This window comes from Sebastes fasciatus, chromosome 18, assembly GCF_043250625.1.
Source record: "Sebastes fasciatus isolate fSebFas1 chromosome 18, fSebFas1.pri, whole genome shotgun sequence".
Taxonomy (NCBI): Eukaryota; Metazoa; Chordata; class Actinopteri; order Perciformes; family Sebastidae; genus Sebastes; species Sebastes fasciatus.
The window spans coordinates 3,125,116-3,138,933 of NC_133812.1; the positions used below are offsets into that span (position 1 = coordinate 3,125,116).

A 13,818-nucleotide genomic window follows, 5' to 3' on the forward strand; every position below is an offset into this window, starting at 1 on the left:
TGATGCAGGCAGGAAGAGAGAGAGAGAGAGAGAGAGTGTGTGTGTCTGTGTGTGTGTGTGTGTGTGTGTGTGTGTGTCTGTGTGTGTGTGTGTGTGTGTGTGGGGGGGGGGGGGGGGGTAGCCCAGGGACCAACAACCACACATCATACATTCACACCTCTAATTGAAGGCTGTTGCATCACATCATCTAACTGGAGACATAATTATGGAGACACACAAGTGAGCATTTGGATAAACATACATCCAACTTTTGATTTTTAAAACATGTTAACAGTTTATTGCAAAATAAGAATAAGAAATAAACTAGAATAGAATTAAAAGAAGTTATTGTAAAAAACTGCATTTTAAGAAGTAATTTATTTTACCCCCCATAGCTTCTCAGGCCTGTCGGATGCAGAAATCACAAATAATTTTTCTGATTATTCTTTTATTCAGTTCAAAAGATTCATAGTCACTGACTATGCACTTCCTTCATTTTTGAGTCTGGCTCTAGCTGGCATCATCAGACACACATCAATAAGCGATTGCAATACCGTTCATAATACTAAAGCGCTCTTTCGGAGTGTCTTCAGTTCAGTCTTTTGCTGGTCCAACTGTCCCTTTAGTTCATTACAAAACAAGACTTAAAGGTGCCATATTATAAAAAAGTGAGATTTTCATGTTTTTTTTATTATAAAGCAGGCTTAAGTTCAATATAATTACTGTGAAAGTATCGAAACACTCAATCCACAGGGAAATACACACAGCCCGTATTCAGAAACTCTGCATTTGAAACAAGCTGTCAGGATTTCTGTCCATTTGTGATGTCACAAACATACAATATTTAGACCCTTTACACAGATTTAAACGTAAACATTCTAAATGTGTCCCAGTTTATTCCTGGTTGCAGAGTATGTGAATGTCATCAGCTGACAGGAAGTACACATGGACCGAAGCTGTTGCCAGGCAACGCAATTTTGTTTCAATTTTGTCGCAGTTCCATCGAAATGCGCTAAAACAGAGCGTTTCAGACAGAGGGTAAATACAGGTATATTCAGGCCGACAGTATGAGGAGAATGCACGTTTTTTTTAACATTACAGTATGTAAACATGTTCTAGTAGAAACACAAAATACAAGTATGATGCTGAAAATGAGCATGATATGGGTACTTTAAGTATATAATTTGGGGGTTCATTGCATGTACCCCAAATGATATATGTTCACATTGGCCGTAGTAATTGTGATGAAAGCAAAGCAGGAAAGTCATATGTATAGACATATTTTGTCATTGGATGGATTTTGGCTGACATCATGTGCAAAACTAGGCCCATACAAGGAGTGTTTCGCTGGCTTTTGCGTTCTTACAGTAAGCTTTAAACCAGGAAGAAACATACTGTATAAAATAGCCAAGATGCTATGCCGTGATATCAGTCAGCATTGGGGGAACTTTGGCGGTGATGATTCAGATGGTCAGATCTGCTTAAGGATTCAAGGCCCTCACTTACACCTGGCACAAAGCGGCGCAAAGCGGTGCGCAATGCAACTGTCATTGCTAGTATCATACCAACGCAGTTGTCATTTTCATGCCCAGCACCCATGTTGTGTAAGTAGCAAACGTAATTGCGTCTATCTGTGCGCCCATGGGCGTTGGTCTTAAGGTGTTAAGGTGTGGTCAGGCGCATTGTTGGCGCATTGGTATATTGAGGCAGCAGAAAGCGATTTTGCCATTGACCAACAAAAACCTGGTCTAGAGTCTGGCACAGTACTTTCCAGCTATATAAAAGGCACATTATTCAGATAGTAAGAAGCGCCTACATAGGCGGGTTCACAACAACCTTGAACAACGTTTTTATTTATTGTTAAGGAAAACACAAAATTCAGGCGGCAGGTGACAATTCAGAATATAAGAGAATATGATTAAGTAAGGCTCTCAGGCATCTGTATTGCTCAACATGCAGTGCGCTCTCAGCGGTCAGAGAGATCACGGTGCACACACGCCTTTGTGGCGTCTCCTCTCATCATCCTTGTGTGTGTGCGCGAGTGTATACGTAGACTACTTCAACGTTTACGGGTCCTCTCCCCCTAAACGGCGGCATTTTGGGGATGATGGATTTGCGCGTTACGCACCGCCACTCTGACAGTGGACGGCCAGTGTGTAATGCAGCTCCGGAAGAATTCAACTCAGCTGGTCCAAGCACCCCATGGGTTGCATCGCAATGAAATACAGTTTTCAGTATTTATCAAAACATGTTTATCGTATTTAGCCTAGTGCTTATAATGAATAATTAATCAAGAGACTAAATACAATCCCTTTGCTCCTTGCGCCTTACTTTGCACCCAGATTATGCACTTTTTAACTAGCAAAAGTGGAGTTTGACACACCCTAAATGCACTTGCGCCATGCACTTTAGACAATGCGCTATAGATCACTTAAATAGGGTCCTCATTGTTAGGGGCCCTCAGTGGGGCACTCAGTGTTTTAAATTCAAAGCTCAGTTTGTATTCAAAAGCCTGGGCTATGAAGCCAGTCACCTCTTTCAATTTGCCAGCGCTGAGCTTTGACACGGAGCGTAACATGAAGCTCCACCACACAGTGTGGAAGTGCTCAAACCAACTAAAAGAAGTCTCTAATGCAAAGAAACCCCCCCGAAAATGACGTTTAAGTAGGACCAAGCTGAAGATAATAGTACTTGGAACTTTAGCTGTGCGCCACCAACATTTTAGCTTTCATGGGGATTTATAAAACTATAATTGAGGAAATTAAAGGTAAATGTCAATCAGAAAATAAATTGCCGCATGTTCTGTTGGGTTTCTTCGATGTTTATCCCACATCTATGCTGTGTCAGGGACAGTAAATCTCATTGACTGTGAAAGCCACCTATCAGTGAAGAAAAAATGATCGCTATGAAAGCTGCCAAAGTTCCCACTGTAGATTCATATCTCGTTCAGATGCAACAAAGATACTCTGTGACTATTTAGTTGAACTTTCTTATAAACGTTCCCACTACATCATTTCAAGTTACAAGGCAGTGCCATTGCTGTGTCGCTCCAGCCCATTCTCGCCCCCAGGGCGTCAAATACTGAGGCTTTGTCACGGCCTTCGGCGTTCGGTACCGCCATACATGCCACCCTTTAGCGCCTGTATGAAATGCACCGGGCCTTCCATTAATTATAATGTAAACCCAGCCACGGCAACAGTTAACACTCCGAGAAAGTGCACCGAGAGTGTGGTGACGTAGTTTAAAGAGCGAGAAGACACACAGTTTAGGTTGATGGGTCCAAAAAACACAAGGATTTCATCCAGGAGACCACCGTTCGTGTCCCGTGCGTCACGTTACAATCAACATGTCCCATGTTCATAACATTCAGTGTCATTCTCACTGTAGTCCGGTGTTATTTTCACTGTACAAACGTAATAGTTTTGAGCCCAACAATGTAGTTATTTCCTAAACCTAACTACAGTGGTTTTGTTGCATAATCCTAAAGTGACGCCACGGGTAGCTATATTGGTTTTGATGCCAAAAATACAGTGACACCAAGGGGTGTGACAAAACGGCGGTATGTGACGAGTTGGCTCATGAAATTTGTGCCCTGATCAGTTAGGATCTCTGTGGGAATACCAACCTGCCTGAAGAACTTAAGCAAAGCTGTGGCTACTTGCTTGGCTGTCACATCTCTTAAGGGGTAGGCTTCTGGATACCTAGTGGCATAGTCACAAATGACCAAAATGCACTTGTTGCCTGACTGACTCCTTTCAGCAGGGCCAACAATATCAACTCCAACTCGCTCATAGGGAGTGGAAATAACAGGGAGTGGAATGAGGGGTGTGGGGGCAATATGCTTCCCCGCAGTGAGCTGACACTCTGGGCATGCCTTGCAGTAGTTTTGAACGTGGGTATACATTCCTGGCCAGTGAAACCTTTTACTTATCCACATGAAAGTCTTGGTGAAACCCAAATGACCAGTCCGTGGGACAGTATGATTTACCCTAAACTCCTCAGCCCTAGATACCTCAGGAAGGACAAGCTGATGCCCATATTCAAACAAACCATTTTCACACACAAAAAGCTCAGAGAGTAAGCTTGGACTAGCCTCTGCTTTCTTGAAACACTCCGCTAGTGTGGAATAATTTTTCTGCTGAAGAGCACGGTTACAGGGAAAGGAAACATCCTCCTCAGTTAGCTCTGGAGCCTCAACTTCCTGCTCTGGCTGCTCTGCTGACTGTTGTGGCCACTCTTCAACCAGCCCCCTGCGTGACTCCAACCAGGGGTGGACTGGGACAAAAAATCGGCCCCGGCATTTTGGCCCATCACCGGCCCCATCACCGGCCATTTGTGCTGTGTGTACCACGTTTTGTTGAAGGCTCTGTTTGAAGAAATCCCTTCGAATGTGTTTGTTTTGCATACTTACCAATCTTGAGTCCTCAAAAATGGGGAGGATTTCAAAACGAGAGCGGGGGGGTCTAGGGGTCCTCCCCCAGAAAACTTTGAGTTTCAGAGACTTTATTTCCTGAATTCTGGTGACTTTAAAACAATGAAAATAACAAAATAATAAGTAGACTGCAACAGCATGTTTATGTTAAACTTCTAATTTTACCTTTAAATCTCAGGAAAGAAAACTGAATAATTCGCCCTCTGGCATAAACTTTGCATGTGATATCTAGCATAAACTAATATTCATCAGTTATAATTCATTTCTTTGCCCCTGCTGTCCCTTTTTTAGGATTATACATGCTGTACAGTGCCAGAAACAGGTTAAAAAAAGTAAACTTGACATAAATTGGGGGAAATACGAATTGTGACCCAGGGAGGAAACCGGGAGAGGGCAATGAAAAACATGAGTCTCCCGGGAAAATCAGGAGGCTTGGTTAGCATAACAAGGCTGCTGAATGAGAGAGGCATCCGCCGTTACGTTACACAGAAACACAACACGTTAATAATAAGCTGACCACCTCACGGTACCGCCAGCTGCACGTGCATCTGTTTTTAAAGCGTGTTTGTACATGTTCTATTTGTAACGTTACCTTTTTTTTCCTTTTTAAATTTTCCAAATAAACCTGAAAAAAGATCCATCTGTCGCCTGTTCCATCTGTCATAAAGTAACAAACCCAGTTCCAGGTCATCACATTATCAAGCAATTAGCGAATTAAATGAAATATAATCTCATTTTATTATGTTTGGATAAGCTCTTCCATTATCCAACAGTTGCCACATGTTCAGCTGAAAAATGTTAGCAGGTCTACTATATGTAGTAAATCTTTGCTGGGATGGTGGAGTGAGAGAAATATACATTTCAGTCTTCAGAAGTTTCTAATCCTTTTGTAAATGTAGCCTATATTATCATATTAGATAACACAATGTAGTCTGATTTATGATAAATGGGTACTGTAGATAGACAGAGGAAATAAGGTTAATGTTGATGAATAGATACTTTAAATCTGTACAGTATGTTTTCTGTATGTTTTTGCATACATTACAGCTCCATACATACAACATAGTTCAACATTTTATAAAGCTAAAAATGCTGTGTGTACTATATTTACTCTGTATCCCAAAAACATGCATCATTCTGTGACATTTTACGTGCACACATTGATGATGCCACTATCATCTCCTCTCTCTGTAATCCTCCAGAGTGTTGTCACACTGGCATTCAGCTGAGTGAGCAAACCAGTTATTTGTATCCCTGATCATGTATTCAAGGTTGCTTGGAAGAAATTGTGTTGCCTTGTTTGCAACTAAACCAAGTTAGTGGCAAACACAACAAATAAGCTGCAGACTTGGCTGTTTTAAGCCTGAGGAGCCCTAGCACTATCCCTTGGAAAAAACACCTCAAATAACATACCCAAAATGAATCAGGAATAGCTCCTCAACCATAAGGCTTATATGCATATATCTGGTCTCTTTTGAATGGTAAGAAGCAAAGGAATATGAATCCATTAAAAGTAAACTACATTATATCACCATTACAGAGAAAATGGAGATGCAATAAAGAAAAAAAAAGGGATTTTCATCCTCACCGTGTATAAAATCTAAATTCTAAAATTCTAAAATCTAAAGGCAATATTACCATTAAAACAAGATCCCATAGACAATGATGCAACTGAATGTGTTCTTTTACTCTATGACTGCATTTATAACACACTATACTGTATATAAATATATATATATACTGTATATATATATATATGTATTCTATATTCTTCTATAAATAAACAATTATGAAGTAGCAATATTTTGTAACTATGTTATGGATTGTTCCCCGGTACCTGGGGCGCTCGGGTTCACTAAGCAGAGTAAAAATGAATGATGTTTTCCGACTAGTTTTGCTTGTAGCTGAAGGCTGAAGGTATGCAGTGGGCTGTGTACTTTTTCGATGTGGCGTGCTCCTTAAGATATTTAACATTTTCAATATTACAGTATTTACCACAAGATTTGGGCTCATTACCCGGAACAGGTGCAATCCAAGGCTTTAGGTCAGGCTCATTTCCCCACTCCTTCTGATTTAGCTTTTCTTATATTTTACCCACTTTGGCATTGCACAGGATTTAGATACCAGTGGTAACCACATACTGTAGCAAGCAAAAGAATGTCTGCAGTCAGCACGCCTGCCAGGGTCACTATAGTGGTTGCTATGGTAAACTAGAGTAACTGGTTACGTTAAAGGCAAAGGTAGTTTCAGTATTTTTTAAACCTGGACCCTATTTTCTCATGTTTTTGTCTCGAAATAAGTAATGGGGACAATTTTTGAAATTGTTTTTTGCCACTGACAGACTCAGATTGTTATTGTAAGTGTCTGACAACATTATTGAAAGTACCCTACAAAGACCCTACAGAATAAAGGGTTTTTCTTTACCTTTCGCTTGGTCCAAGGCTTGTTTGTAATTGTGTCTAACAAAGTCTAGTTCTGAAATCTCACTTTGCATCCACATTGTTGAAATCAGCTAAATATTCAGCCATGACATTAAAACACGTTTAGATAACACTAAGCTATGCTTTCTGTACTCCCAAAACAAAAACCTCTGACAACACCGGCAATCCTCTCTCCAACTCTCACTCAAGTTTCCACTACTGTCTTCCAGCAACAAGTCACATGACACAATAAGTGTCCTTTCCATAATGTTCGACACTTATAATAACAACCTGAGCCTGTCAGTGGCAAGAAAAACAAGCACTTTTAGTGGCAGTACATTGATGGTGTGGAACTTCCCTGAGCAATTACAATACAGCCCGTTTAGCAGCTGCTGTCTGCAGTGTTCTCCCTCAATACTGGACCAATATCAAAAATTGTTGCCCCCAATAGTCACTTAGACATAAAAACATGGGAAAATAGGGTCCAGGTTGAAAAATGCCTAAGTTACCCTTTAAGGTGAATCAAGGAACTGCAGTGTTGTGTTTAATGACCTAAAAATGCAGGATTGTTGTGTTTACTTACTGTCTGTAAAAACTTGCCTCGAAATAAACAGCTACATTTTTCAATAACTGCCCACTTTACTTTTTTCCAGCCCAAGCTAATGAAAAGTAGCCCAATCGGCAGGTTTTCCACCCAATTTGGCATTGACCTACCTTTATTTATTCAGGAGAATTTAACTCAGAGTAATGCTCTCTTTTTCAGAAACGCCCTGATCACATTCACACAGTTACACATTCACACCTGGAAGCTGCCCAGTACAACCACAGTCTGATCTGCTGGCCACTGAGCAGCTCCGCTGGAGCGATTGGGGTTAAGGGCCTTGCTCAAGGGCAGCTCAGTGGTGGTAAGGAGGGAGGTGCAAGTGCTGCTTTTTCACTTTCTCTTTCAGCTTGCTTCTCTAACCTTTATTCCACCACTGCCCATAGAGGTTTGGCTGAGCATCAAAGTTAAAAATTGACATATGAAATTGTATTGAGGCATACCAAAAAGACTAAAAAAAGTACACACACACACACACACACACACACACACACACACACACACATCATTGGTCAACTTTGACATCTCATGCAAACAGGATGCAGTCCCATTCCTGATTGGGCAACGATTATTTTGACGAGCTAGATGCTGATAAATATCAAGGTTCTGCACAGTGGTACATGTGACCAAGAGCACCCATCTGCACTAATGCATGGACAGTCTTGAGGGTTTAACAGGTTTGATATGACAAATTAACAGATTTGTTTTGTTTTTTTAACCGATGACATTGTTGACTGACTAAAATATTATATATTTGAATTTATGTATGTCTATATACAGTATATATACACATACTGCATATTTCTGCTTATTGCTAATAATATGAATTGTATTGAATTGTAGGAACCCTAAAACATGGAACCAGGAGTCACTTTCAACAGGACTAACGTTGTGACTACCATACATCCCTGCTACGAAATAGATAACTTCAATTTCATACTGACAAAGACCCCTTCCATTATATGTGTATTGTTGTATATTTTCCTAATGCTATTGTCTGTTGTCACAATATGTGGAAACCTTCTTGTCATAATCTCCGTCTTTTATTTCCAACAGCTCCACACTCCTACTAACTATCTCATTCTCTCTCTGGCTGTGGCGGACCTGCTTGTCGGGATCATTGTCTTTCCTTTCAGCATGGCATTCTCTCTAAGCTCATGTCTTTATCACGAGGGTTTATTTTGCAAAGTACGAGGCAGTTTTGATGTTTCACTGAGCACAGCTTCTATTCTGAACCTGTGTTGCATTTCTATTGACAGATATCACGCCGTGTGTCAGCCTCTGACCTATAGAACTAAAATAAACCACCGGGTTATTGTGGTCATGATCCTGTTGAGCTGGGGGGTTTCCGCTCTAATTGGAATTAGCATCATAATTGCTGGATTAAACAATGAAAAATGTAAGGAGAGGTGTTTAATTGATGTTCTCATAGAAAACACCATTGGACCTATTTTATCATTTTATCTCCCAGTGATCATAATGCTCTGTATCTACCTAAAGATTTTGATGGTGGCACAGAGACAGGCACGCAGCATCCAAAACACAATCTGTCAGAGCACAAAGTCGGGAGCAACTGCCAGTAAGATGGAGAGAAAGGCCACCAAAACTCTGGCTATTGTTTTAGGAGTTTTTCTTTTATTCTGGACTCCTTTCTTTCTTTGTGTCACCTTTCTGCCTTTTAGTAATGACTCAGTACCAGTTCCTGTGATTGAAACACTTAACTGGCTCACACTGTCAAATTCAATGCTCAATCCATTTATTTATGCTTTCTTTTACAGCTGGTTCAGATCAGCTTTCAGAATGATCATTTCTGGAAAAATATTTCAAGGTGATTATACTACTTCAAAACTGTCTTGACTTGTACAAATTACTGAAATAGCCTATGATAATGGTTGTCACAATGAAGATGATTATCTTTACACTCTGCATATCATATAACTTTGATATATATATTGTCATATACTATGTTATATACGGTAGTTGAATGTGCATGTACTGTGGGGGTTTAAGGAAGTAACTAAAACGATCCTTTTCTAACTCAACGGCTGTCTGACGGTGTTCATTAAAAGTCAGGAAAGTTAAATAAAGCCTCCATCGCAATTATTTACAACAGCAAGAGGAGTCATGGCTAAATTCAATCCCCCGACGAACTTTTGCTTCGAGCGTTTTGTCAGGTACAGAATCGACATTGATGTTGACAATGTTGATATGAAATGTTGTGAATGAAATGAGTTACAATTTATGGTAATGAAGTGAATTGTAATGAGTGCTTTGGTTGAGTAGGAAGAAGACCATTGTGATTTAAAGTGTATCAACTTGAGTTGTCTTAGTTTTGAGATATGCATGATATAAAACATGGTACAGGGGCAATTTATGTTGAAATGTTTTGTTGTTGAAATGGCATAAAAAAAGCGGGGAGGTGTCATATACTATGTTGTATATGGTAGTTGAATGCATTGCGCATGTTCTATGTTATATACGGTACAGTAGTTGAATGTGTGTGCGCATGTACTGTGGGGGTTTACCTAAGTAACTAAAACGATCCATTTGTAACTCAACGGCTGTCTGATGGTGTTCATTAAAAGTCAGGAAAGTTAAATAAAGCCTCCATCGCAATTATTTACATAAAAATGTATATAACTAACAACGAAATACAGTGGATTAATTAAAGCAACAAATCACATATACATTAAACACTCAAGATTAAAAATAAAATTGGGAAGCTTTTATTAAAAGTAAAGACACTTATATGCCTGATTATGACAGTCTGGTACTTCAACACTGGCACAACACTAGATGAGGCGTACTATAAATGCAATTTAGTTACTTTAAAGGTATACTATGTAGCATTGTCGGTTGCAGTTTGTAAACACACAGCATTCAAAGTTGCCCCCTCCTCTTCGGCTCAATGAGCTGAGAGTGAATGAAGAGAGGGAGCATCGTTAATGAGAACAAAGCAATGAATCACAGAAATAAAACTTTGTTTTCTGATTGTTTCACATTGGTTACATTCTAAAGCACAAATAAACACACCTACATTGACAACACGGAAAGTATTGAACTTAGGAACTTCAAATTGGTACGATGGCTGACAATATGGTCTAGTTGTGCCTTGTGGGGTGTTGAAGTCCACGGTGCCAAAATTTTGGCAAAAAAAAATTGATTTTTTTCGACTTCAATTTAGTTTCCGGAGTTTAACTTTAAAACTTTTTCACTTAAGAACTGCAAATTTGGTATGATTGCTGACAGTGTGGTCTGTTTTTGCCTTTTGGGGGTTAGAAGTCCATGGTGCCCAAAATTTTAGAATTTTTTGACAAAAACTGTGCTTTTTTTCCAATCAATTTCGTTTCTGGAGAAGAACTTGTTCCATTAGTTCCAAAAAGGCAACATTTTTGGCCCCAGTTTACTAGGGGTTAAGCTGTGAGCGACCCTAATAGGCCTACCTAAATGGTGAATCAGATATTAGCAATTCTGGTAAAATGAAATAATTCAAAAAGGATTTAAAAACTGAATCTCATCTATACTGTTTGTTTAGCACCTTATGTCATCACAATAAAAAGTCCCACATCTGATTGGACCATTATAGAACGTATTCATTATGGTAATGAGATACAGGTTGATAAAAAATATGTGCACAGTGGCACAGTAATGAAGAACACCCATCAACAGAGAGACCAATTATTGTAGTTTTGCATTCATACAAATCAAAATATTTTAAAAGAACATCATTTTTTATATTGTAAATATTGTTAATCGTTAATAGAAAACTGATTTGAAGGAACACAGAAACATGACATCAGAAGTCACTGTTAATGTTTATGACATACATCCCTGTTATGAAATAGATAATGGCTCCTACATCCTGAAAGACACCCCTTCTACAATATGTGTTTTATTATTTATTTTCCTTGGCTCATTATGTGTTGTCACAATATGTGGAAACCTTCTTGTAATAATCTCCATTATTTACTTCAAACAGCTCCACACTGCTACAAACTCTCTCATTCTCTCTCTGGCTGTGGCGGACCTGCTTGTTGGTGTCATAGTTTTTCCTTTCAACATGGCATTCTCTTTAAGCTCATGTTTGTATTATGAAGATTTTTTTTGCAAAGTACGAGGCAGTTTTGATGTAACACTGAGCATAGCTTCCATTTTGAATTTATGTTGTATTTCCATTGACAGATATTATGCAGTGTGTCAGCCTCTGAACTAAGATAAATGTTAACGTTGTTGTGGTCATGATCCTGATAAGTTGGAGTGTTTCTGTACTAGTTGCTATTGGCTTTACAATTCCAGGATTAAACGATGAAAAATGTGAACAAAACTGTTTTATTGATGTTCTACTTGAAAACATTTTGGCTCCCATTTTCCCATTTTATCTCCCAGTGATAATAATGCTCTGTATCTACCTAAAGATTTTCCTTGTTGCCCAGAGACAGGCACGCAGCATCCAGAACACAATCTGTCAGAGCACAAAGTCTGGAGCAACTGCCAGTAGGATGGAGAGAAAGGCCAGCAAAACTCTGGCTATTGTTATGGGAGTTTTTCTGATGTGCTGGACTCCTTTTTTTCTCTGTTTTACCTTTCAGCTTTTGAATCACGTGTCCGTGTTTGTCCCACTGTTTGAAAGTCTTAACTGGCTCACACTGTCAAATTCAATGCTCAATCCATTCATTTATGCTTTCTTTTACAGCTGGTTCAGAACAGCTTTCAGAATGATAATTTCAGGAAAAATATTTCAAGGTGATTTTACGAACAAAAAATTGCTTTAACATATTCTTTGGGGTGGTGAAATAGCCAACGAGCGAGTCAGTTCTGATCAAATTTAGAACAATAAAGATCAAGCATGTGTCTGCAACCTGTAACTCAGTGTCATTTGTTGCATGTTTTTTTAAATTATGCAATAAAAAGAACATACTAAAGTGAAACACTGACTGAGACACAAAGGTGCATTACAATGAGCTGTCAGTTTATACAATCATGTAAATAGCTTAAACACACTATGCTCACATGTACATGTATATTCTATAAGTGCTTGTGCCAACACTTCCTGGCACTAAATGACACTTTCATTAAGTAAAATGTTCACACTTTTTTTTTGTAATATCATGATGAGAGTTGCACTCTCAATGTTATTGTTGGCCAGAACCTCTTTCTGTCATGAACACTTTCATTATGTGCCACTGTAATTGGCACAACTATTTAGAAAGGTATGACACAAGCAAAAAGAATAAAATATCCACATAACCTAAACTTAAGGCCTGACAGTTTGTCATCATCTGTGCATTAATGTGTCAAACACCTTGAGGAGGCCAAGTTCCGTTTTAACATTCAAACATGTTGATTATTCAAACATGACAGAACCATTATGGAAAGAGCCAGTGGAGGAAGAAGTACTCAGATCTTTTACTGAAGTAAGAGTAAAAATACCACAGTGTAGAAATACTCTGTTACATTTATGCGATCAAAGTGTTACTTGAGTGAAAGTACAAAAGTATTAGCATCAAAAAATACAAAGTAAAAAAGTGAAATTACTCATTATGCAGAAGGGCCCATTTCATAATAACGTATATTACTGGATTATAATTATTGATGCATTAATGTGTAGATCCCTTTAATGTTACAGCTGGTAGAGCTAGGGTTTCTTTATTCATTGTTCATATAGATTTATATTGAAAGTTTAATGAAATTAATGCGAGGTTCCTTTATCCATTGCTGATTTATACTGAAAGTTTAATCAAGGTTTATCTCTATGGCTTAATTAGTAACCATCATGCCTATGGGGGACCCCACTTCTAGTCTAATTAACCCAAAACCCATGACTATTTTTCCAGTCTATACATTTATGTTTCATCTATTGCTTCACCTCAAGCTCTATTAGCTGATACAGGGGACAATCCTGTCTTTTAAACAAAAATCATATGATCATCAAGATAACATGTGTCCTGCTCTGATAAATAAGCAGGACACATGTATTATGCTTTATGCATAATAGAAAAACAATGCAAAAAAAAATGTATCACTAGGTCGTTTCCGTACTTATGTTACGTTGTTTGTATTTATTTTACTTACTTATTTTAAGGCCAACAATGATGTTGTTGCTAAAACTAACACTTCACACTACAAGACTTTCAAAGTAGTCAGATCTGTTAAGGTTTCAGTTCAAAGGGGGACCCAAACGCAAGAGACCAGACAGCCAGGTAAAGTTGGCAAAAGGCGAGCTTTAATGCAAAGCTGGTGTCAAAACACAAAGCTGACAGGAAACCAAAAACAGAGGTCGCATGCTGAGATAAGACAAAATACAAAGGAAAAAAAAAACCAAAACTAAATTGAGTACAAACCGGTAAGATACAGAGAACACAGGGAACACAGGCAGAATGGCAGGA

At 38.8% G+C, this 13,818-nt stretch overlaps 1 protein-coding gene and 1 pseudogene across 1 annotated transcript; both read left to right on the top strand.

The window, feature by feature from the left end:
* The first annotated feature begins 8,287 nt into the window (after nt 1-8,287).
* Nucleotides 8,288-9,289, top strand: LOC141756571 (trace amine-associated receptor 1-like). Its single transcript, XM_074616435.1, has one exon. It carries the CDS (start codon nt 8,288-8,290, stop codon nt 9,287-9,289), a length of 1,002 nt encoding a protein of 333 aa, XP_074472536.1.
* A 1,933-nt stretch (nt 9,290-11,222) lies between these two features.
* On the top strand, nt 11,223-12,204 carry LOC141756572 (trace amine-associated receptor 1-like; annotated as a pseudogene).
* The last annotated feature ends 1,614 nt before the right edge of the window (nt 12,205-13,818 follow it).